Source organism: Stylophora pistillata, chromosome 5 (assembly GCF_964205215.1).
Source record: "Stylophora pistillata chromosome 5, jaStyPist1.2, whole genome shotgun sequence".
NCBI lineage: Eukaryota > Metazoa > Cnidaria > Anthozoa > Scleractinia > Pocilloporidae > Stylophora > Stylophora pistillata.
The window spans coordinates 16,599,983-16,626,884 of record NC_142523.1 but is presented as its reverse complement, the minus strand read 5'-3'; the positions used below and the strand labels follow the sequence as shown (position 1 = coordinate 16,626,884).

General features: G+C 36.1%; 1 protein-coding gene across 3 annotated transcripts in view; it reads left to right on the top strand.

Annotated features, from left to right (window-relative positions):
• LOC111325101 (receptor-type tyrosine-protein phosphatase epsilon) overlaps positions 1–26,460 on the top strand; it is a 29,575-nt gene extending 3,115 nt beyond the window's left edge. Inside the window, exons 2-23 of one of the 3 annotated variants that reach the window (XM_022928833.2) lie at positions 348–554; positions 796–951; positions 1,857–1,991; positions 4,901–5,060; positions 6,183–6,298; positions 9,560–9,654; positions 11,400–11,493; positions 11,805–11,881; positions 12,587–12,623; positions 13,319–13,416; positions 13,651–13,803; positions 14,904–14,945; positions 17,205–17,377; positions 17,942–18,077; positions 21,446–21,592; positions 21,737–21,830; positions 22,206–22,282; positions 22,883–23,017; positions 23,718–23,846; positions 24,022–24,200; positions 24,938–25,073; positions 25,550–26,460. In XM_022928833.2, coding sequence (XP_022784568.2) covers positions 348–554; positions 796–951; positions 1,857–1,991; positions 4,901–5,060; positions 6,183–6,298; positions 9,560–9,654; positions 11,400–11,493; positions 11,805–11,881; positions 12,587–12,623; positions 13,319–13,416; positions 13,651–13,803; positions 14,904–14,945; positions 17,205–17,377; positions 17,942–18,077; positions 21,446–21,592; positions 21,737–21,830; positions 22,206–22,282; positions 22,883–23,017; positions 23,718–23,846; positions 24,022–24,200; positions 24,938–25,073; positions 25,550–25,621 — 2,648 coding nt within the window. In that variant the 3' untranslated portion in view covers positions 25,622–26,460. The other 2 variants (XM_022928835.2, XM_088759818.1) reach the window with 2 other exon arrangements.
• Positions 26,461–26,902: the final 442 nt, after the last annotated feature.

Below are 26,902 nucleotides of genomic sequence, written 5' to 3'. Positions count from 1 at the left end.
GTCCAGTCCATATTTTACCCTATGCCGGATAATTTGGTATTGGATCAACTAAAACCTTCCCTAATTGTTAATTTTCCTTATTCTCATTACTTGTCTGCTTGATGTTGTATTGATATTGTGAGGAGAAATTCTGTCCACTCATAGGAGTGAGATGGTTAAAACAGTCTGTAGTCTGTTCATCAAGCTGAAAGCTATAATTAAGATTCTTAATAAGAAATATTTACCTTCCTTGTAACATTTTACCAACTTCAATGAACTAAACAGTTATTTTGAATTCCTTGATACCACAGGAGCATTAAGTTTTGATTTGCAGTTTCTTGATTTTAAACCTTTTGATTTGTTTTTAGATCTTAAATTCAATGAATTTGGTAACTTGAGTTTGAGTTGTCCTCTGAGTGGCTTAAATACCAGCATCAATTGGACAGGTACCCATGTGCAACACCTTCAAACTGGTCAAGTGTACTTAAAGACAAACATCACTCGGAACATGAGTGGTATCTACAAGTGTCAGAATTCCAGTTTATCAGAACATTCTTTCAAAGTGACAGTCCAATGTAAGTTACCTTCAGTTGGTTTTTTTATAGTTGGCTAGTTGTGAGAATGAGAAAAGTACCATTATTTGTACTCTTTATAGTAGATTCTAGTCATTTAGTTAGGAAACCTGGATTACTGGCTGTCTTTTGTCAGTTGGCCATGAATTTGATCTTCTACTGATCAGGGAAATTTATCAAATGGCTTTTCCTGGAATGTAAATAATTATATAAAATATGTCTTTAATTTCTTTCTTTTGATCAGATTGTGCTGAAGGGAACATTCCAGATAGAACCATGAATTTTAGTTATTTTGAGATGATTAATATTTCATGCAATATTAATGGTGTGCCACCAGTTTCTGAAGTAGCCTGGTTTTTAAATGGCACACGCATTGATGGCAACAGCTCTTATATTACAGGTGAGACATCATCACAGACTTCAGGTACATTTTCTGAAACTTTAGCCACTGTATGTCAGAATTGGGTCTTATATCAAACTATTCACCACTTAGTATGTATCTTTTTTCCTTAAGCACTTATCTAAACCCGTATAAAAATAATAATTACCTTATTTCCTCAATTAAGCACCTCGTTGCTTATATAAATATTTGGCTTAAAGGAGGGGCACTTATTGGAAGGAAGGCACTTTATCAAGGGGGGCATTTATTGAGAAATTATTATTAACCTGTACTGATTATATTGTAGTTGAAGCTTGAAAAGAAAAAAATTAAGTGGCAACGGAAACAGGTTTTCTTTTTATCCTTACTATTGAAGAAAATGAAGGAGGAGGGTGGGATGGAGGCTTGTGCGGGGTGGGGGGGGGGGTGCATATTATGGCGTGGGCACTTGTTTGAGGAAATAAGGTATGCTCACTTATAGTAGATCTATCACAGCGTCTTTGACCTGGTCAATGTCTTTAATGTCTCCTTTGCATTCCTTTTCATAAGCCCCACCCACATAACAGAATGAAACATTGCCCCTCTTGTTTTCCTAGAAGTGGCTTATTGAACACATTAGATTTTGAACTGAAACTTTCACAGTGAAAATATAGAGACAACTGGAACCATAGAGTGATCAAAGGCTTTGCTCATCTTTCTATTGTAATGACTCACAGTGCACTATATATGCTGTATACACCCAAATAACTCAAACTTTGCACTATTTTTAACATCAGGATTACTGTACGTCAAACCTCCAGTGAGTTAAAAGATTTGTTATCTTAAACCAGATACATTGAAGTGTTCCCTGGAGGTAGTATTATAGAATTTCTTGAATGCACTCATTGTGTTATAACATTGAGAATTACATTTTGTCTTTTCATAAGGAGACATCTCACGACTGAGATACAAAAACACATCCTGTGGACTTCATGGCATTTTCATTTGCAGTCCCAAGAATAATATAATGGGACGTAATAATTGTACTAACCAGAATGGGTCCACAGTTGTGCATGTTAAAGGTGAGGAAGCTTTTCCTATCATGTTAGAAATAATTTTATGGGTAAACCATTTTACTGTGCTTTTCAATAATGTGCAAACCATAAGTTGGGGAAGTATCACTGAAATTATTAAAAACTGGATCATTGGATAATGCAATTCAAGACTTTTTATTGGCTTACCCATTATAGTATATGAGCCAATATACCATAATCTAGTGATATCTGTACATTGTAACATCCGGTTTCTTCTTACAAAATAAAGTCGAGAAGATTTGTCTAACATCTTGGGGGCATTTTTTTAAATAAAACAATTATTCCACTCGCACTTGTTGGATTAGTCTCCCTCACAGCCGTTTTTTTGGATGTCGCGCAACGCTCCCCCAAAAGAACGGCTGCTGACAACCGAACTACATTCCTTTCTCCGAATTGGCCAATCACAGCTCGGGTGCAGCCGTTCTTTTTGTGGAGCATTGCGTGACATCCAAAAAAAATGGCTGCGAGGGAGACTATTGTTGGATATGAGATGATTATAGCCAATGAGGTGCGTAATGCCAAGTTGGCTATCTATCATCTCATATCCAACGTGTGCTCTTGGAATAATTGTTAACTATACGTTGTTAATTATGGTATGTTAATTATATTCCAGACCTCTCATAGAAACAGGTGTTGTGTTGGGGTGATTGAAGGATTTTAATCCACTTTGCTTGTTTGTACTTTAATATTGTCTGTTGCAATTTTTAATGATTTGTATGATCTTGAAACAATATAATTGGGACAGAGTTTGGTTCTAAACCTCAGAGGCTACATGTAATTGAAAGCTACAGTAACTACCTGGATGTACACTTATACATAACCAAGAAGACCAAAAAAGTTTATTATGGTGGTGAATCAATATGCAAATGTATTTCATGCTTGCTTTGGTATGAACAGTGACATCACAATGAGGTTTTATAACATAACCAAAGTAAAGTGCGTGCTCTGATTGGTCAATTTAGCGTTCCCCATTTGCCCATGGGTGTACGCTGCTGACGTGGGCAAATGCAAAGACTATTTTTCCGTGCGCGCTTGTTTTTTCTGGTTGCGTAAGATTTGTTAAATAAAAGGGAACTCTTTAGCTACAATGTATCAATGTTATGTTATAAAACAAATGGTAAACACCACAGCGTACACTATTGAGTTATGGATGCACTTGGGAGGTTTGCTAAGCACTCAAGAAGCTAGAGTCGCTCTCGGCTATCGCCTCGAGCGACTCTTATGCTTCTTTCGTGCTTAGCAACCTCCCGCGTGCATCCATAACTCAATAGTGTACGATGTGGTGTTTACCATTTGTTAATTCTAGATGACACAAAATCCAGTTATAAGTTAATCATAACTATGACAAAATTTGAGAAAGAAACTGAACATTGGCTTTATGTTTTTATAAAAGAAAAACAACAGTAACTCAGCAAAATGCACAACAGTTGTACATGCATGTGATGCATACCTGTCAACTGACCTATGACACCATCCTATTACAAGCACGAGGTGTACATTGTCCTATAAGTGCTTAAATCCAGCTGCTGATAACCAACCACACTTGAGAACTTCAAGTTTTTATTGTTTTGATTAACCTGAAACTCCCATAAGTGACCAAGACAGAATTTCTCCTTCCAATATCAATGAAATATCAAGCAAGCAAATATCAATAAGGGGATTATTGGTTGATCCATTCCCAAATCTTTGAGCTAACATCATGAGAATTGCATGTTAGACAGTAAGAAGAATTACTGAGGAGATCTGGGAGTGAAATGGTTAACCCATTAATGGCCGCAGCTTTGGTGGAAAACTGTGTTTTGAAGGTAGTCGAGCAGATTTCGGGTCACTGTTGTGGTTTTAAAAGCTCAAACTTACCAAAAACCCCTTGACAGCTCGTGCACTCCACGGCCTTTCGATCCAAATGCAAAATGGTGGCCTGAAAATCTTGGGCATGCGCAGAGAGCAAAATTTCGACATAGTTTTTGGGTTGAAAAGTCATGCCCCACTTACGACTTCTACTTTTCTCTCTTTCTTCTGCCCTTTTTTTTCCCCTCTCCTTGCCTGAAGTTTCTCCTCACTTGCTGGAAATTGAGTAGGCTTCATTTTGGCGTAGAGATTTTTCAGAAACTACTCATTATTTTCAAAACACATGCTCGGAAAGGTAGGTGGGTAGTGAAACACGATTTTCGTGCAGATTTTCAGGTCAAAGTGACACGGTTTTTTGGCTATTTCTCCAATCTCCTTCACTCAATTGCACTCATTCTGGTATCGTCTGTAAGATATTTTCAACCTGTTCAAGTAGGTGCTCAAATTTGTGCTCCAGGGTTAAAAGTGATGACGTCACAAGGCGTAGAAAGGGCGTGGGTCCCCATGGGCGCATACGGGCGCACTGGACATCAATGGGTTAATAAACTTTATGCGTAACACTGCACTGTGGCCTTCTAATGTCGTAGATTTTGCAGCATTGCCCACTCAAGAGACTTTTGCTGGGAAAAAGTTTATTTTTAAATGTTATGTGACTTCAAAGTATCCAATGAGAGGGCACAGTGTTGAGCTCTATAGTAATACCTGATTGTTATTCCTCTGACCATGCTGCTTGCCTTTGTAATTGTCAAAATGGCTGAGACAGTGGCTGCTCAATGATCACCAACAACTGTAATCAAAATTTTCAAATATGTTGTTTGGCTGATTATAATATTATAAACAATACTGAGGAAACCTTTAGATCAAAGTATAAGGCCTGGTTCATTGTTCTAGATGGGCTTGAACAACCTTGTAACAAAACTGATATTTGATAAGTTGATTATGTGATCAGACAAGTTTTTATGTCAGTTTTGAAAAAGTGTCATTAGGTGATGCTAGCACGGCCTTCATATTATGACAAGAACAAGAAATCATTATAATTATTGTTGTAGGTTGTCCAGGCAGCAGCACTGTCTCTGCAAGTGTCTCCACAAGTGTTTCCACCGGAGGCACACCTTCGGATAGTAAATTTCCTGGAATAGTTATTGCTTTGGGAGTTGTACTTGGGGTATTTCTTGTTGCTGTTGCTATTGGAGCATTTTTGTTCCTGAGGTGAGGTGCACCTGCTTTTTACTTCACTTTATTTTGAATAGAAACATAAAATCCTACAAACAAGATGGCACTTATTAATAAAATGAGAGAGGTTATTGAAGCAACTATTTCCAGTTGTGCTGTAGTGTAGATTGAAAAAAAACAAAAACAAAAAGAAAACAATTTCATGGCCCAAACTAATTATGAGCCCCTTGATTTCATTACTTACAATGTACTTGACTCTTTCCTGCTCTTTCATTGGCATGGTTCTTTAAGACTAGTATAACATGGGAATTTGCACAACATGAGCCAAGTGATTCCTATTTCATCTTTTGACACAAATTGATCTCATATACAAAGCAATGACAGTGTAGCAGAGGAGGATTGTTAATCCATTGAAACATGCTTAAGGTGCCTTAACCCCTATGTGATTTCCTAGTTGTTTTATTTGAAATGATGTGAAACAATGTCACTTACTCTTACTCAAATTATCCAGTCAAATGTTAATTTGGGATACAGCCTGCAACTGAGCCACAGAACCACATGTCAACAGCTGTGCAAATCATTAGGTTCTTAGCTCCCCATGAAGAAAATGTCAGCCAAAGTCAAATAGATAAGTTAGTAATTAATAATTAATAATTTAAGTTAGATAAAAAATAATTTGACCTGTGGATGATGAGGAAAAGATTGACCCTGATAGTTAAACTGCTATTAAAAAGATAAATAGATTTGGTTTTATTAACTTATTTTTTAAAAACTCTTAAATTGGCCACAGTAGAGAGTTTGTTAAGCTGACCTTCCAATCATTAGCCCTTCCTCAGAGAGGATCCTTACCCCTTTTGCAATTAAAAAGGTCAGTGTAAGCTGTGTCATTTTGTCAGTCACTATGTTAACCTGGAAACTTTGCAATGCAAATCACTTGGCCATTTGAAACTGGCCAGCTCACTTAGAATGGAAAATGGGACGGAGCTACTGGAGAAGAAAACCATCTGAATCCACTGTGCATGACCAAGCAGTGTTTTTTGGCAAAATTAGTTGTCACTTACACTGGAAAAGAAGCTCCACACACAATATTAGGATGTAGAAGTTTTTCTTTTTTAAATTATTAATAAACTGAACTTATTTGGTCTTCTCCGTTTTTAGGCAAAGGAGATGTCACTGCTGTTGTACGATATACTGCCATGTATTCTTCCCTAGTGAGCCTATCCCTCCTGACACACCAACTAAGCCGCGAAGACCAAGCCTCATTGGGATTTCAAGTAAGATCTTAGCTTGGAAATATTAAGTTGTTTTGTAAGTCATATTATAGTATTTTCACATAGCATAAAGTGTACAGTGGTTTTAACCACAAAAGTCAGTGTTTTGGAATTTTGGAATGTAACAATTGCCTTTTGTTATGGTAAGGTTGCTTTTCAATCTCATTAGCTGTATAATGTTAATTTGTTGTGTAACAGTATATCACCTCCAGTAGCCACACAAGTCAGTCACACTGGGATAAACCTGACCACACTTTTCAGTTCATGAGCTTTGCAAGTGTTGTAGATTTTCCCCAAGGACAGGAGTATAATGCTATCTGGTGTTGAAAGTATGATAGTGTTTCGTTCTCCAATCTCCTGACTTTACATTATACCTTTAGTTAGTTTTGGCAGATGAACTAATGTATTATAACAAACAAAACATTTGAAGTGTTTTAATTTTAATTGAAACTTTTTCAAAATAATTTTACTGTTCATATTCTCAACTTTTCAAGGATAATATACAGTCAATTGCAAACACATTAACATTTCGAAAGGTGTTCATAATGATCGACCCTACAGCTATTTGGGTACACATAAATACAATAGCCTCCAGTAGCATGTGGTGAATGATAGAAGCTATCCACGCTGTTTTGGAACAGAAAGATTATCATTATAATTATAGCAATGGCTTTTCATGAATAGTGAGAATTACTCAATCACTGATTATTTATCTGCATGATTGAGCATTTCCCAGAAAGTTGTTGAGTCTCATAATTCATGGATCATAGTTTTTAGGGGTCAATGTTTAGGCAATTGAGTGTATCTATATATCAAGTGAATAAAGGCTGATAGTTTCTAAAGAAACTGTTTGGGGCTGCGTCGGTGGGGGTAATGAACGCTTTTCATTCCACTAATTTATTCGTGTTTTTCTCGTTGCCATGTTCCCACCAATAAGGTAGCTCCATTTTGTGCCTTTAAAAGCACACACAACCCACAATTCCTCTATTCGCTCCGACAAAGGGTTAATGCTCAAAATGTCAGCTTTTATAATCGTAACGGTGGCCAATTTACCATTTCAATTTTGTTGATATATTCAAATTATATATCAAGTGGTTCTGTGATATTTGGTGAGTTATCTGCTATTGTGGGTTGCTTGACTAGTACGTTATCTGACAAGTGAAGTTAACTGTCATCAATCAGCAGTTTTATCATATCAGTCAGGTTATCTCATCAGCTTGTAGCATATTTGCTCTGTTTCAAGTAGTCATATCCCAATTTTTTAGGCCTAGATGAAGACTGTTATAATGTTCTCCCTAGAGGCTAATTGTTTTCTTGCAATTGTTTTCAACTCCATTTGGTTCCATGTGCTGCACAGTAAATAAATTTGAAGCTGTAGAAAGTGGTACTCAAAAGTGTTTTGTTTTTTTTTTTACCCTGGATAATGCATAGTTGAAATCATCTTCCCCACATTCCTTAAACCCATTTATAACTGCAGCTTTTGTGAAAAACTGTGTTTTGAAGGTAGTCGAGCAGATTTCGGGTCACTGTTGTGGTTTTAAAAGCTTAAACTTACCACAAACCCATTGATAGCTTGTACACTTGACGGCCTTTCGATCCAAATGCAAAATGGCAGCCTGAAAATCTCGGGCACGCGCAGAAAGCAAAATTTCGAGATAGTTTTTGAGTTGAAAAGTAATGCCCCTCTTACAACTTTTACTTTTCTCTCTTTCTCCTGCCCTTTTTTTCCCCTTTCCTTGCCTGAAGTTTTTCCTCACTCGCTGGAAATTTTGTAGGCTTCATTTTGGTGTAGAGATTTTTTAGGAAACTACTCATTATTTTCAAACCACATGCTCAGAAAGGTAGGTGGGTAATGGAAAAAGATTTTCGTGCAGATTTTCAGGTCAAAGTTACATGGTTTTTTGGCTATTTCTCCAATCTCCTTTACTCAATTGCGCTCATTCTGGTATCGTTTGTAAGATATTTTAAACCTGTTCAAGTACGTGCTCAAAGTCGTGCTCCAGGGTTAAAAGTGATGACGTCACAAGGCGTAGAAAGGGTTTGGGTCCACATGGGCGCTTACGGGCGCTCTGGACATCAATAGGTTAAAGCCACTTGGAGTGCAGAACATAAATGTTTAAGTAGTTGGAATTGGGAATGGATGTGCCTTAGCTATCATATTCTTGGTTGAGTTTGCTCCAGTATGTTTCAGTAATGTGTTCATGCCAGGTAAATGACACCAAATGGGCTCTTTTTATCTTTGTTATCCAACTGGTTAAAATAAATTAGTAACAGTCAAAAGCAATAATTGCTAGGTGAGAAATAGCTGTCCTTGATTTTGTAAGTTCACAATACATACACTTCAGCTCTAATTGACCCCCAGTAAAACAGATGGTATGGATCATGATCTTTGTGATCACTTTTGAAAATAAACAGTCACCAAATTTACTGGAAAATGAAATTTTTTTTCCTTGATGCTATCCAATGTTTTTCATTTTCTACCTGTGTGGTAATATCTGTGCAGAAATTTTGATGTTTGTGTAAATTTTGAATTTAGCACAAGATGGGAGGGATAGCTTCATCAGCACAAACATCAGGTCTCTATAGAGCTTTCATTTGCAAAATGTCTCTTTCTAGATTTTGTATCAGTGAAGAGCTGAAGATTATGTATTTTTCTTTAATTAAGGAATAACAGATTGTAGAATGTTGTACTTTTTGTGGTCTATAGGTATATTCTATATGCAAATTACTTAAATTGATATCAATTTTTTGGAAGGTTTGATTCTCATTTCTTGAAGGATTTTTAAATCTAAGTAATTCTACTTTATTCACCACTCTGTACACAATACTTGAGTTTCCATTCAATCTGTTGTGTGTTAGAAAGAAACATGAATACTTTTGCTCAACATGCATTTCATTCCCTGTGATGTGGAAAAGCTAAATTAATCAGATAACATGCTAGGTATACTTGCCACACACTGCATATTCATCAGTTGAACTTTAAGATAAATAATTGGTCTTAGATTTCAAATTGGTTCTTCTTAATTGGGATGAGAAGAGATGTATCAAGGTGTGTGGGGTTTAAATATGTTGATGGTTTGTTTGACAAGGCATTGTTTTATAAGGAAAAAGGGCTTAGAACTCATTAGCTGAACTTATGGTTATTATTAAATATTTAAGAGTCTTAAATCTGTGAAGAATTATTCTGGGTACTTTCACAAAAATGTCTTGATTTTCTTTCAACTTTTCAACCTGGTAAAAGCTAATATCATTGCTCTGTTTTAGAATATAAACATGGACCTATTCTTGTGGAAAACTTCGCAGCTCATGTGAAACTCTTGCATACGGATGGTGACTACAGATTCAATCAGGAATTTGAAGTAAAGTGGATGGTTTTTGTATTATCAATTGGTTTTTTTTTTTCTATTTTGCATAAGCTTGCTTTCCCCACTTTTAATGAACTGGCAATTAGTGAGGAAACACATGGACAGAAGGCAACTAAATAATGGGAATGCAGTATTTTTATTTATAAATACTTGTCTTTGTGCAGAAGAATTTCAACTGGAGGGTAAAAGGTATCATTTAGGTTTGAGATCATTATTTTAATCTCAATTTTGTATAACTTTGTTTGAAAATTGATATGATAACTTTGTTGTAGTTGATGACAGAAATAGTGATCATTTGCAGTGGTAATGCTAGAGAATTTGCTATGAAAAAGTTTTGTCCATGATTAGGGAAAAAGACCGGAACTTATAATAATTATGCATGGGTATTTTGCAACTTGTGCAATATTTTTCTCAGCCCTGTAGCCCTATCCAAGTATTGTATCCGTTGGAAAAAAGAAACACATACACACACACAAACAAAAACCATTTTGAAAAACAAAAAATTTGATGTACTGAAAAGCTTTCTCCTAGTAAAAAGGGAAGGCTGAACAATGGAAGGTTAGGGTCACTCTGCACACCCAGTTTACAGTTTTTCATCCATATACCACAGTCCTGTGGCATATACCACAGTACTGTGGCATATACCACAGTACTGTGGTATATACCACAGTACTGTGGCATATACCACAGTACTGTGGCATATACCACAGTACTGTGGCATATTTTGTGCCATCCATTACCTCAATGTGGTGAAATGGTGTAGGTAGTGGAATGACAATTTACAAATTATATTGTACGAAATCTGTAAGGTGAGATAAATACTGTCAATTTAAATTAAATTTACTTTGTTTTAAAGGGGAGCAGAAGCCTAAAATTTAATCATTTTTAATTGTAGCTTATAGCTCAAAAATCAATGTTGGAGTGTTTTTCAGTCTTTCCACCCAACTTTGCCTCAAAAAAAAGTTTTGTGTCACATTTTGACCTCATAGTACAGCAGCTCAGAAAAGCAATGTAGCAATGTCAGCGGTTATTTTAGGTCACTAATACGTCACTCTTCCACAACAAATCTATGATATTCATATATCTGAACTGCGGTTATAGAAACATTTGTGCTTGATCATCGCAGTAAACAGCACTATGAAGGCAGTTCAGATATATGAATTTCATATATTCGTTGTGTTTGATTTATCATCTTATGGGTTTATGTCGGACTAATTTGATGACCTGCTCTTAGTTGGCTTGTTAGCTCAATTGGTAGAGTGCTACACTAGTATCACAGAGGTCAGTGGTTCGAATCCCGTACAGGCCTGAATTTTTTCAGGTCTGATTTTCACTATTGTTTAAATAGTGCTCTTTACTGTGAGGATCATGCACAAATACATGTCACTGTTCCTTGAGAGCTTCAGTATGGTTATGGAGTTATCAAAGTTACATAGCTTGTAATGGGAATCAAATTGTAAAATGAAATATGATATGAGGCCTTCTCAAGTTAGTTCCCTACCACTGGCATCATATTCAACTGCTGCTAATTGTTTTTGAGCTTATGGTCTTATTCAGATGTAAGAGTAGGAAAAAGGCAAATTCAAATCAAATTTTCTCATTAAAACAAGAAGTGATTAAGTAAATTAACCACCAAGACTGTACCTTACTCCTCTAAAGCTCACTAGAAATGAATGCAAAATAATACCAATTTTAGGCTTCGCTTCCCCTTTAAGTTTACTTTGTTTTTCTCTTTGTAGTCATTACAAAGTGTTCATGTCAAAAGCAAGTCATGGATACACAGTGAAAAACCAGAGAACCAGTCCAAAAACAGATATAATAATATTGTAGCTTGTAAGTTTCACTTTTTTGTCTTACACTAGCTGCACAGTTGCGGGTCTTCAATGATAATGTTGTGTGGAACATGAAACTAGAGAGTCAGCTGTTATTGTTAGCATACCTGTTGTAATTTGGCCATGAAGACATTACTTGAAGTTATAAGAACAATTTTTTCTTTAAGTGACCCTACAATATGCACTACATTTCTGTTAATTATCACTTTTGTTAAATATAGTTATTGCTAGCAGTATTTTGAATTTTTATTGGGTGTCAGGAAAGCATAACTGTGTGGTTATTACAAACATAAACACTTTCTCTTTTTATAGATGATCATTCAAGGGTGATTCTGTCACTGACAGAAAATGAACCTGATTCTCACTATATTAATGGAAACTATGTTGATGTAAGTATCAGCCTGATTTAGTAGTAAGCTGTTGAGTTTTATAATTGACTTCCATAATTTTTAACAGTATCCAGCAGACATTTACATGTTCACGTTGGTCTTTCTCAATATTCTCTCCAACAATTTCTGAATACAAGTTCCTTCATATGATTTACCCTGGTGTGGAATTGTGATTTGTCATAAAATAATTAAGACTATAAAATTATTTATTATATAGTAGAATTTGATAATTCTACTGAGTAGAATGTGACTGTATATTACGTACTTATCGACTTAGTGGAAGGGTGAGAAGGGAAATATTTGACCTTGAGGTCATTCCATAAGGACCAAGGGCAGCAAGGTTGTGGGTCATGACCAAGAGCTAAATATTTCCCGTCCAGCCAGACTAAAGTCAGTCAAGGAGAATTTTATTGTATGACCATGAAGTGTTGAAAATTTGGAAAAAATGTGTTTCTAAGATAGGATGGTTTCAAGTCAAAGCAAGAAACTCCCAATTCATTGAAAAACATTTTACTCTGTTCTTTGTGAGCTGTGTGAGTACAAGGCTGGAGGGCTTTTCTGGACGGGCTCATGTTAGCTTGTGTGATGCAACACACATCATCTTTCACTGTTGTTTTCGATGGGATTGCACTCATGGGGCCATTTGTTTCATTTGGTAATTAAATGTTATTATTACTAATGAGAATGTCTTGATTTGATCCCAAGAGCTTCAAGAAAGTAAATGCTTACATTGCAACTCAAGGTAAGGCTGAAATTTTCAGATATAGTAATAGGATTATCACAATAAAAATAAATTTCAAACTCATGATAATACTCACAATGATTCATGCCATCATCATTTTATATAGCGTTTACTCTGTTTTTTTTTTTGTTTTTTTTTGACATTACCAGGGCTTGATACTAACGGTAGCCAACCAGCTACAGCTTAGTAGAAATTCAGTTTTCGCTAGCGGTTTGCGATCTCCATTAGCTAGTTTGGCTAGTAAACAAGCTGAAATTGTTGTAACCTCTAAGTTGTTACCAGCCACTTGGCTTAAGTAAGTTGAAACGTTAGTGTCTAGCCCTGCATTACATTAATAATTGAAATCAGGTGACAATATTTGAAATTACAGAACTAAAAGTGTAACATTTGTAAGGTTAATTTATACTAATATAAAGGGGGCATTGTGCAAGGAAAAGGTCTTTGGGAAAATCCTTGAGTTAAATTTTTGGTGATTTGATTCTTTATTTTTATACCAGCAAGGAATAAAGACAAAAATTACTTATGATTCTGTCACTATCATCTGAAAAATATGCTTGAATGTCAGAACTACCTTAATTGTTCAAGAAGACATTGATCTGTCTTCGGAGAAACTGGTGCCCTCCTGTTTTAGCGGAAGCCTTGTAATTGTCAAGAATACAACATCCAAAGTCCCATTTATTTTTGGTCTTTTGAAGGACCCATGGCCAACACCATCAATGATTTTTGGAGGATGGTCTGGGAACAAAACTGCACAGTTGTTGTTATGATAACAAACATCATAGAAAAGGGAAGGGTAAGTTGCGCTTGTCAACAATATTTTTTGTGTTCATTTTTTAGCACAAAATGTAGCATAGGGATGTAAAATGGTGTTAAAGCCAAATGGTGCCCTTGGTTGGTGTTCACTTGTCATGTTCATTTCTGCTTATGATATTATGGAATGTAAAATTTGACTACTATCAGCAAGGTGTAAATATACTGTGATGACTCATTTTGAATTGAGATTGAGATTCCTTACATTTACTCTCAGCATAAGTGTGCAATGTACTGGCCTTCTAAACAAGCTAAGAGTGAAGTTCATGGTCCTTTAAGAGTAACCTACCTTGATGAGGAGGCTTTCGCTCATTACACTCTGCGTAGATTTGAAGTAAAACCAGTTGAACACAGCACACACTATAGTCAGGTATGTTTCCAAGTTTACACTTTTTGAGAGGAAATGAAAAGTACATATACAGTTAGTAAAACAAATATTGAATTTAACAAGGTAGTAGGGATACTTATGATAAGTCTTAAAAGTTTGGCATCTAATTTTGCACTGGAAGTCACTGATTTAGCAATGGTGTTTGACAGTCATACAATATTCATGGTCTTGGGCTGATGTGCAATAAATTTTGGCTTGGAATATCATTCTTATGCTCTGTTCTTTTCTTAAATCATAATTTGCTCCTTTCTTTTTAGTTGTCTGAGTGGTAAGCCTTTAGTTGTTGAAAGTTCAAAACAATTGGCAGCCATATTGTTCATTCCAAAGACCTGTGATATGATCTGTGGTGTAGTTCATCAATATACATACATACATACACATACATATGTTACTTGACCACTCCCCAAAGGGGCTTTTCAGGGCCAATTCCCACCCATCCCATCCCATCCCAGGGGAGGACATCCACCACACAGTAATCTCATGCGTGAGAAATTAATGTCTCCTACCCCTAACCCTGTAGGAGATGGGACCTACGGTTTATTCGTCCTAATCCGAGAAGACTAGAATATCTATCCATTTTTTTTTATTATAGAAAGGTAGCAAATTCTCCTCACTTATTTTAAGACCATGAGTATCGGTCCGGCCAGGGCTCGAACCCTCAGCCTCCCGCACAACACAATCTGGCGCTCTAACCAATTGAGCTAACCAGGAGGTGGTTATGACATATATGACACATACTGTCCCTTTTTTTTTTTTTTGCCAATTGAAACTTTTCCCCTTAAAATGATCTTTGCCTGCATGGTCACCAAATGATGGCTTTCAAAACACTAAGGCTTGAAGCATTGCTTTTAACCAAAGGATGCTTGCAAAACAATAACATGCATGTTACAGTCACTCTAACATCAATGTCATTTTACAACTTATCACCATAGCTTTGTTTGTATATACAGCAAGTTTACAATATATTGTGCTACATATCACCAAATGTTTACTGCATCTTATGTTGACTTTAGTAAATTAGTACAATCTACAGCTGTTCTAAAATTAACTTCTTATACTGTTATTTATCTTTGCATGCAAAGTATAAATATTCATCTAGGATGGTTACCATTGGCATAAACTGGGTAAGGCTCCTTTGCAGTAATTTTGTTCATTTCAACCCAAGGAGGAAGTGAATTAAGAAAACAATGAATAAATAATTATATAAATGACTGAATATTTGCCAAGGGGAATCTTCAGAGGTGTAAACAAAGAGGGTTATCGAACAACAACAAACATATGAAACATATGAGTGAACTGCGGTTATGAGACGTATATAAGAACGATCCTTCGCAGTAAAGCACTATTTGAGCAATAGTGGAAATCAGACCTGAAAAAAATTTCAGGCCTGTACGGGATTCGAACCACTGACCTCTGCGATACTAGTGCAGCGCTCTACCAATTGAGCTAACAAGCCAACTGGGAGCAGGCCATCAAATTAATTCGATATAAACCCGTAGATGATAAATCGAACAACAACAAACATATGAAACATATGAGTGAACTGTCGTTATGAGACGTATATAAGAACGATCCTTGGCAGTAAAGCACTATTTGAGCAATAGTGGAAATCAGACCTGAAAAAAATTTCAGGCCTGTACGGGATTCGAACCACTGACCTCTGCGATACTAGTGCAGCGCTCTACCAATTGAGCTAACAAGCCAACTGGGAGCAGGCCATCAAATTAATTCGATATAAACCCGTAGATGATAAATCGAACAACAACAAACATATGAAACATATGAGTGAACTGCGGTTATGAGACGTTCTTATATACGTCTCATAACCGCAGTTCACTCATATGTTTCATATGTTTGTTGTTGTTCCATTTATCATCTACGGGTTTATATCGAATTAATTTGATGGCCTGCTCCCAGTTGGCTTGTTAGCTCAATTGGTAGAGCGCTGCACTAGTATCGCAGAGGTCAGTGGTTCGAATCCCGTACAGGCCTGAAATTTTTTTCAGGTCTGATTTCCACTATTGCTCAAAAAAGAGGGTTATGATTTAAAAAAAACCTATTCTTTCAGCCTCTGACAAACTATTGATGATTCATTCAAGGCCATTTATTTCTTGAAACTGCTGTTGTGGTAGAGAATCTTAAAGTAAAACCAAATAAACAGTATAAAAGTTCATAAAATCAAAAGTTAAAATTTTAAAGTTTATGATGTGCACAGCTTTCATTGAATATCTTAAATTTTTGTCTAAATTGTTTGAAAATTGTTGGTTTACTACTTGAATTTAATTCAACAAACTTGTTACCTACATAGCTTAGAATAATCAATAACACTTGTGATAAATCCATCAATTACATGTAAATTGAGTTGAAATCTTAATTTTGCAATGTTGTTAATTGTACATACAGTGCAACAAGTTCATGACAGGTCACCTTATAATTATTTTTGAGAATCTGAGTTTGAGTTCTAGGGGAAAAAAAAGAGGAAAAAAGGGCTCTATTACCATTTCACCTGTGGGGTTGACACTAATTGCCTTTTTTATTTTTATTTTAAAATATGAACAAAACTTAAGGCCATGTTTTTTAACAGGTTTCTGGACAAAACACATGCCTGGCTGTTAGCTACTTTTTCATAAATTGGAAGCATGGAAACACGTTGACTGTGATTGATCTGATATGACACAAACTATGATTTTTTTTACTTAGAACGTTTCTTTTTATTGGGTGGCTCTGGTCTAAATTGTATCATAAATTAATGGTGTTATGATAATGTGTTAAAATTATATCTTAAATTGTAAAAACAAGGAATATTGTACCGTAGTTTTTCGTTTATAAGCCACACTCAGCTATAAGATGTACCCCCAACCCAGCAGTTCAACTTTATCAATTTTTTTAATGAAAAATCTCTCTAAAACACTTGGTTATAAGATAGGATGAGGAGTTAGAGAACAAGTTTGAGGTGGACAGCAAGACAGATTACTAGACTGCCCAGCAAATAAAACGGTTCTTTTAAGAGCCACTCCAGTTTTCAGAACCACCATATCTATGAAAGTCAGTGACCAACATTGTTCATAATTTTAGGTTAATCAGGGGAAATTGCAATGATTGTGAAAATTGTTTCAGGAAAGTATTGGCCTATAAGCGCACCCTAAGTTGAACAATAATTTTGGAACAAAATAGCGATTTTCTTTGGAAAAATGGTGCGGCTTATGACCAAAAAACTACCATTAATATTGTCATAGTAACAATTTACTAAAAGATGTGTTCCATGGACCGTTTTCTGAGATGTCTAAAGCACATTTTAAAATTTCATTAAAAATTGTATACTATGATCATTCATGGTGGCTGTATGTTGAACTCTTGATTTTTCACTTTTTTTTCCTGGACAGGATGCTAGTACAGAAGAGGAAGTAAAACCAATGATTGTGTGTCAGTACCATTTCACTGGCTGGCCAGACCATGGTGCTCCAGATCCAGGCTGTGAATACCCAGCTCTTGACTTTATATCCAAGTCAAGTGCTGCTAGTCAAGATGGGGCAGGTCCCATCATTGTTCACTGCAGGTGACAATTGCCAGTAGAAAATTATCAGTGCTTAAGTTGCTGGGGTTTCAATGACTTTTTCCATAAGCAGCTGCTGATGGTGTCAGAGGCAGCTATGCTAAGAAAAGGACCATAAGGTGAAACCCAATTAGGTGGGGGTAACTGTGACTTACAGTAGACGGCCAGGAACTGGCTTTTTTTTACATCCATTTTTAAGTCACTTGTGATCCTTGAAATCTGATTGACCCTAAATACCATTTAGAGGATATAATTGTGTAATATGTGAACAATTTACCCATTTGCTCTAAATTGCATCTTACAATCTATCTGTGACAGCTGTACTAAAACACAACAACTAATCAATTTTTAAAGGCTTGTTAAAGAAATCAATCAAATAACAGGAAAATGAGAGACAACTTTAGCAACTTTTTACAAAACAGCTCAACATAGTTGATCGATAAAACATTTTTATATTATTTTATCTTAAGTAACATTATAAGATTACATGGCAGATAGTAAAGAGAATTGCTTATGAGACCTTAGGAGTGAAAGGGTTCTGAGATGTGGGTTCCATTTTTGTTTCAGTGCGGGTGTTGGCCGAAGTGGGGCGTATATTGTTATTCACAGTATGGTGAAAAGAATGCTAGAGACGGGAGATGTAAACATCTTTGACTTTCTTGCTCAAATACGTCAACAGAGAAATCATCTTGTACAAGAAGAGGTGGGTGAAGTCTCCATTCCACTTTGTCAATTTTAAAAAATGGTCTTGATAATTAAAACCAGTTGACTCGCATCCCTGTGTGGGTTACTTCGGAAATGTAAAAATGATTGAGTTAAAAACCGAATCAACTGATTTGAGTGAAAGTATTGTGAGGATTTTCATCATTGCTTTTTATAATCGGCGATGTTATTTTGAGGTGGCTTCAACTCATAATCTTCACAAGAGTGGTCCTTTGGTGCAGGCCGAACTTCCCTGTCATCCATTATAAAGGATATTTTGGAATAATGTGATTTGGGGATTCCTCTGCTTCAGTGGCCGTGAGATAGAACAAACAGACTGTACTATTGAATGAGATCACTTTCATCCAACCTGACTGAGTGACCAGGAAAAGACGAGGACCTCTACCAGAGGTCTTACCTCTGTCGGCTCCATCATACATGTATATTATCTACATGTACTTACCTCTGTTGGCTCCATCATACATGTATATTATCTACATGTACTTATCTCTGTTGGCTCCATCATACATGTATATTATCTACATGTACTTATCTCTGTTGGCTCCATCATACATGTATATTATCTACATGTACTTACCTCTGTTGGCTCCATCATACATGTATATTATCTACATGTACTTATCTCTGTTGGCTCCATCATACATGTATATTATCTACATGTACTTATCTCTGTTGGCTCTATCATACATGTATATTATCTACATGTACTTACCTCTGTTGGCTCCATCATACATGTATATTATCTACATGTACTTATCTCTGTTGGCTCCATCATACATGTATATTATCTACATGTACTTATCTCTGTTGGCTCCATCATACATGTATATTATCTACATGTACTTACCTCTGTTGGCTCCATCATACATGTATATTATCTACATGTACTTATCTCTGTTGGCTCCATCATACATGTATATTATCTACATGTACTTATCTCTGTTGGCTCTATCATACATGTATATTATCTACATGTACTTACCTCTGTTGGCTCCATCATACATGTATATTATCTACATGTACTTATCTCTGTTGGCTCCATCATACATGTATATTATCTACATGTACTTATCTCTGTTGGCTCCATCATACATGTATATTATCTACATGTACTTACCTCTGTTGGCTCCATCATACATGTATATTATCTACATGTACTTATCTCTGTTGGCTCCATCATACATGTATATTATCTACATGTACTTATCTCTGTTGGCTCCATCATACATGTATATTATCTACATGTACTTATCTCTGTTGGCTCCATCATACATGTATATTATCTACATGTACTTATCTCTGTTGGCTCCATCATACATGTATATTATCTACATGTACTTACCTCTGTTGGCTCCATCATACATGTATATTATCTACATGTACTTACCTCTGTTGGCTCCATCATACATGTATATTATCTACATGTACTTATCTCTGTTGGCTCCATCATACATGTATATTATCTACACGTACTTATCTCTGTTGGCTCCATCATACATGTATATTATCTACATGTACTTATCTCTGTTGGCTCCATCATACATGTATATTATCTACATGTACTTACCTCTGTTGGCTCCATCATACATGTATATTATCTACATGTACTTATCTCTGTTGGCTCCATCATACATGTATATTATCTACATGTACTTACCTCTGTTGGCTCCATCATACATGTATATTATCTACATGTACTTACCTCTGTTGGCTCCATCATACATGTATATTATCTACATGTACTTATCTCTGTTGGCTCCATCATACATGTATATTATCTACATGTACTTATCTCTGTTGGCTCCATCATACATGTATATTATCTACATGTACTTACCTCTGTTGGCTCCATCATACATGTATATTATCTACATGTACTTATCTCTGTTGGCTCCATCATACATGTATATTATCTACATGTACTTATCTCTGTTGGCTCCATCATACATGTATATTATCTACATGTACTTATCTCTGTTGGCTCCATCATACATGTATATTATCTACATGTACTTACCTCTGTTGGCTCCATCATACATGTATATTATCTACATGTACTTACCTCTGTTGGCTCCATCATACATGTATATTATCTACATGTACTTATCTCTGTTGGCTCCATCATACATGTATATTATCTACATGTACTTATCTCTGTTGGCTCCATCATACATGTATATTATCTACATGTACTTACCTCTGTTGGCTCCATCATACATGTATATTATCTACATGTACTTATCTCTGTTGGCTCCATCATACATGTATATTATCTACATGTACTTATCTCTGTTGGCTCTATCATACATGTATATTATCTACATGTACTTACCTCTGTTGGCTCCATCATACATGTATATTATCTACATGTACTTACCTCTGTTGGCTCCATCATACATGTATATTATCTACATGTACTTATCTCTGTTGGCTCCATCATACATGTATATTATCTACATGTACTTACCTCTGTTGGCTCCATCATACATGTATATTATCTACATGTACTTATCTCTGTTGGCTCCATCATACATGTATATTATCTACATGTACTTACCTCTGTTGGCTCCATCATACATGTATATTATCTACATGTACTTATCTCTGTTGGCTCCATCATACATGTATATTATCTACATGTACTTACCTCTGTTGGCTCCATCATACATGTATATTATCTACATGTACTTACCTGTGTTGGCTCCATCATACATGTATATTATCTACGTGTACTTACCTCTGTTGGCTCCATCATACATGTATATTATCTACATGTACTTACCTCTGTTGGCTCCATCATACATGTATATTATCTACATGTACTTACCCCTGTTGGCTCCATCATACATGTATATTGTCTATATGTACTTTTAGAGTTGCGCTCCATGTTACTATCGATAGTTTTTTTACCCACAATTGTTACTCCAATCATGCAATGCCACAAAAATGTACTCCACCTTCTGTATTTTCTTGCCTTTGTCTGAGTGTATAGTAACTGAGTTTGATGTCGTTTTATGCCAAGAGTAATTGGGGACTACATTGGTTTTACTCTATTTCGCTCTGTGATTGGTCCAAAAACCCTGCACCACTCTTTCAACCAATCAGACGCAAAACTGAATCAAATCACAACTTGGCCGTCCACGTTTTCCCGCACTTTTGGCAGTTTACTAGTTTTTACTTTGAGTTTTGACTGTTAAGGTTAAGGGTTTTTTCCTTCCCTCATATTGGGCTTTGTGATTACTTTGATTTTAGTGTTATGACACTCAATCGTATTTCCTCCGTTGTCTGTTTTCCTGCTCTCTTGACTTTACCTTGTTGGCCGTTTAAGTTTGACATGTTCTGTTTCAGTGTCAGTACATTTTTGTACACGATGCCTTGCTACATTTCATTGAAAGTGGGTTTCAGCTATCAATCCACATAGATAATCTGAGAGACTGTGTACAGAAATTGAGGAAGAACTGTTCAAGTGCAAGCGGGCTTGAATTGGAATTTGAGGTTAGTTTTCATCATATAAAGGCGGAATTTAGAATTCACCCTGTGTTTTACTGTAAGAAATAAATGTTTAAATTGATTGATGTTTTTATCGCTGAAAACACAATCTTCTTCCCTGATCACTGTGTTCCCTTTGTTTTACTTTAGAGCTTGAATGGAATTCAAGTAAGACACTACAATTTGAAGCAAGCCAGGCGAGGTTGCAATTTAGCAAAGAATCGATCAGTAGATTATATCCCAGGTAATATTGAGGTCTGATGGATGAATGGATTTATTACATCATTTTGAACTCACTGGCGATCCTTGCAATCTTATTGGCTCTCAGCAGTGCGATTTGTTCATATTTTTTTGCTTCAAATTGAATAATTTTTCAGCCGATGAGAAAGTCACACTAAAAACAACCAATCAGATTTCAAGGCTTGTTAACAGTAATCAATCAAATTGCAGAAAAGTTTCTTTTCCCTGAATGTGTCGTGCAAATCGCACTCTCTACTCAGTGTGATTAAAATTATTAATCAGTGAAGTTACTTTATATCCATCAATCATTCAAATGATAAATTTTTTCAATCATCTCTATTAGTATTGATTCAATATAACTGTTCCAATGCCTTCTCAGCTGACAGTTCCAGAGTTGAGTTGTATCCTCGCCCAAGGGAGGAAGGTTCAGATTACATCAATGCAACGTATCTTGCGGTAAGAGTCAGTCCAATTTTTCTCGTGAAGATTTTGGATGGGAATTGAGCTAAAGGAAATAAGCAAAAACATGTATCTCTTACGTAGAGGGAGGGTTTTTATTGAATTTATTTCAAAGAACAAAAGAAGAATAACTTCCCTAGGACATAATTGCTGTAGAAAGCAATAAAATGATGGCTAACTGAGGTGGACGAAAACGAAAGAGAATAAAAATGAACTGTAATGAAGGAAAACGGAGGTTCACCCTTTACAACGTAACGTCAGTATTGATATTCTCCATAATACTCTCTCCACATTGCCTTTGGTATTGACAAGGGGAGTTCGTTTATCAATCAAAGCTTGTAAGGTTGGCGATCATTTCCTTTATTTTCATGATCTTAATGAGCGATTCAGCAGTAATTCTCAAAGAGAAATTAGGTGCTGGTCACTCTTACGGTTTTAAGTGTTCAGCCGTATTGCAAGTGACGAACTTGAAAATTGTACATGTACGGGTTTTGTTGTTGTTTTTGTTGCCTTTTTTTTTTTTGTTCAGTTAATAAAGCGAAACGTGCACGTAGCCTCGTGAGTTTTCTAAGATTGCTAACAAATTGTTTCGTGCAGGGTTTCTGGAAGTCCGAAGCATACATAGCGACTCAGTATCCTTTAGAAGAGACTACAGACGACTTTTGGAGGATGGTCTGGCAGGAAAACAGTCGCTCACTTGTCATGCTGCTTAGCAAAGCAGAGATGGAGGAGGTATGGTACCGAAACAGAACATTCAACGGTTTGGGGTGGTGCCTGTAAGATTTCCACACTCTATCACTTACTTGTTTGATGTGGAATTCAACAATGTTGGTGTTTTCCTTTTTACCCAACTCTTGAATTTTTTTAGCCAATTTTTTAACCAACTTTAAATAATCACTTTTCTTGAAAGAAAAGGGGGAAATTTTGTCATCCGAAGAGGGCAGCCAATTACATAATGAAATTTCCTCTCAGGGGCCGGACAGTGGAATATCGCCAAGCCTCCATCTCTTTTCCTTATTGTTTTCAGGGACCTTTTGTTTCATACGAGATGATTAATATTGTTACTTTGGTTTTATTACGAAATAATTTTCAGAAATGCTAGTCATTTTTAGTCAAGGAGTGTAGCGACTGCTGTGCTAACCTGATTTATAGAATTGGAGGTAGCGTGGGATATTCAGCTTATGCTTTGGATTTGTGCTTCTTGCTTGTAGTCTGCGTAAGCCAATTAATCTTTCGCTCACAATATTGGGTTTTCATTTTTACAGGGTATTATTCTTTCTTCTTTGTATGGTTTATGATTGACACCTTTGATATTATTTGAAATTGATTTCTTCATAATTATCTTTTTCATCTGAAAAGTTGTCCTTGTGAGCATTTAGCAATAGTGCTATGACATAAACTGTAGGTTTAAACGTACTTTTTTCTGCTATAGGGTTATTACCATAGGTATCTACCGCCTTTACATGAAACAACCAGGTTCGGTGACTATGAGGTGACCGCCGACTCCGAGGCCACACGTGGTGACATTGTGCTCACAGAGCTAAGAATGGTCTCCATTAAGGTATGTCGTGTAAAAGTTACTTTGTGTCTACTTGCATCATACTGATGCAGTATTTCTAAATTTAGCATAATCATTATGGATTTTTTTTCGTGAGGGCAAGGGTGGAAGAGAGGATTAGCAAATTCTAATCAACTCTGTTTTTTTCTTTTTTGTTTTGTTTTGTTTTGGCTTGCAGGACCCTAGTGAGTACAGAAATATCCGACATTTTCACTTTCTTCACTGGCCTGAGGATGGCAATCCATGGTCTGGTCAGACTATTCTTCAACTGATCTGTAAAGTGGACAGCTGGGAGAAGGAAGTACGACTTAATGCTAAACCATTTGAGGTGATCGGACCAGTTGTGGTGCACTGCAAGTAAGAGTTTTATTAGATGGCGTTTGGTTTACTCATCTTGACTACCTTCAAAGACTGATCATATCAAATTCCCTTTAAATGTTTTAGTAAGGATTTTGAAAATGTTTGTGAATGGAAAAAAGTACCGTTAGATTAATAACGGTAATGTGCTACCCAGGAGTGAATGAGTTAATCACTAAGTGACAGCTTATGATGATGCTATATGACGTAACAATACTTTGATAGGATGAGTGTAAGGATCGATGCTTTGTTGCCTCCTTTCAGCTATGGAGTGGGGCGCACGGGTGCTTACTGTCTACTGCATACAATAATAATAATAATAATAATAATAATAATAATAATAGGATAAGTGTAAGGATCGATGCTTTGTTGCCTCCTTTCAGCTATGGAGTGGGGCGCACGGGTGCTTACTGTCTACTGCATACAATAATAATAATAATAATAATAATAATAATAATAGGATAAGTGTAAGGATCGATGCTTTGTTGCCTCCTTTCAGCTATGGAGTGGGGCGCACGGGTGCTTACTGTCTACTGCATACAATAATAATAATAATAATAATAATAATAATAATAGGATAAGTGTAAGGATCGATGCTTTGTTGCCTCCTTTCAGCTATGGAGTGGGGCGCACGGGTGCTTACTGTCTACTGCATACAATAATAATAATAATAATAATAATAATAATAATAATAATAGGATAAGTGTAAGGATCGATGCTTTGTTGCCTCCTTTCAGCTATGGAGTGGGGCGCACGGGTGCTTACTGTCTACTGCATACAATGTACCATCAGATTGAACGCGATAAGAGTGTCTCCATTTATCAGATAGCTCGCCTATACAATCATCAGAGACCTCGCTGTGTATCAACTCTGGTAAGTAAATGTAATGCAATAGATCTCTTTTTCACCAAAGCGCCCGAGCAGGTGGGTTTCTTTGTAAGCTATTCTATGCTAGAACGGAAGAAGTATGTCCTTTGAGAAAGTGCGATCACCAACGTTTTCAGGAGGGTGTGACCGTGTCGGCTCGTAGGTCTTGTGAGAAACTCATTGAAAGATAATTAACCTATTTTCTGGCTGAAATCGTGAGTCTGTCGCGTCTAAAATATTGTTTGACAGCTCAGCATTTTCACACCTCTTATGAAATATTCCAATAATTGCATCAAAGGAAAACAATCCTTCACAGAAACTCCTTTTTTAGATAGACATTCGCTTTCGATGAGGCGTTAGTTTCGCGCAAAGTGAAGCGCATTTATTGTCATTAACCTTTGATATGAACTAATTGTTTCTAGCTGAATTTTGTCTTGAACAAACTTTATAACAAAGGTAATACATTCATGTATTGTTTACAGGGGCAGTACGAGTTTTGTTATGATACATTGGTGGAGTATATTGAAGCAGACTGTTCCTTACATCTTGTGTGACTTCAACGTTTGGATTAAAGTCGTGAAAAGAAAAAGAATTTAAACGCTGATTTTGAAAATAATAGATGATGTCGATGTTGATTTTGGAACAAAAAAATCAAACAGAACTACCCCTAATGAAGTAGATAGAAACCAAGATTGGTAAGTTTGGAGAACTGAGATCAACAGCGATTGGAATGTTGAAGTTGGTAAGGTAACCAAAGCGGAAATCAACTTCAAGGGTCGTTAACTAATGTAAATGTCCCAGAAAGTCGCGCCCCAAAAGCTGGCAGTTGTAGGATTTTGGTTTTAGCTTCTCGACAGTGGTAACAGATTACCGAGCCTTTGGATAGAGTTGATATATTCCAAGAAAAAGCTAATTACAAATATGCTAACGTAGAAAAAGTGCTTTAAAACTATGGTAGGTTTAAGTTATAAAAAGTATGATTCATAGAAAATCAGCTATGCAGTAAATAGTAAATAGGTATATACTGTGAATTGTACAATAGTAGTCTCGATCGTCGTTTAAATTTTTTTTTTATAAAGTATACTTTGAATTTCTCTTTGGCTTAGTTTGAAAATCACGTAAATTGCAGTTCAGGATTAGTTTGGACGGGTTACGGTCTCATTTCCAAGATGAACCTCAGAAGTTCCGTATTACGCTATTTTTTATTACTTTTTTTAGTTTTTTTTTTTTTTTTTTTTACCCAGTTACTGTACAGTAGATTCTGTTGTAAAAAAAAAAAAAAGGTTATGTAATTTGAACATTCCGATTGATTACGAGACTTGTACATATGTTTAGAGTTGTTTATTACCTTAATGATATAGGAATAAATAAAGGCAAGCATTTCAAAATTTAAGCAGTTGTATGGTCATGCTGCAACAAAGATCAGACTAAGGGGACAATTGACAGACAATTGACAGCAAGCTATCATGGCAGGAGCACATAAAGAACGTTTGTAAGTCATTCAGCAACAAAGTCGCAGTAAAATTTAAGCAGTTGTATGGTCATGCTGCAACAAAGATCAGACTAAGGGGGGAACGGCCCTGGGATTTTAAAGTTACTGACACCACTCGGCAAGCACGCAACATTGAATGTCCTCCCTGCCAATTTCGAGTCCAACTTACCCATCAGGCTATAAAGGGGATAAGTTTCTAAAGAAACCGTGGTGCTGCGTTAGAAGACTTCACTTTGGTTTTATCAACTGAGTTGATAATGTAAATTATCCGCCGTGAACAGACTAGTAAAGCTGACGTTTCGAGCGTTAGCTCTTCGTCAGAGCGAAGCTATGAGAAGAAACT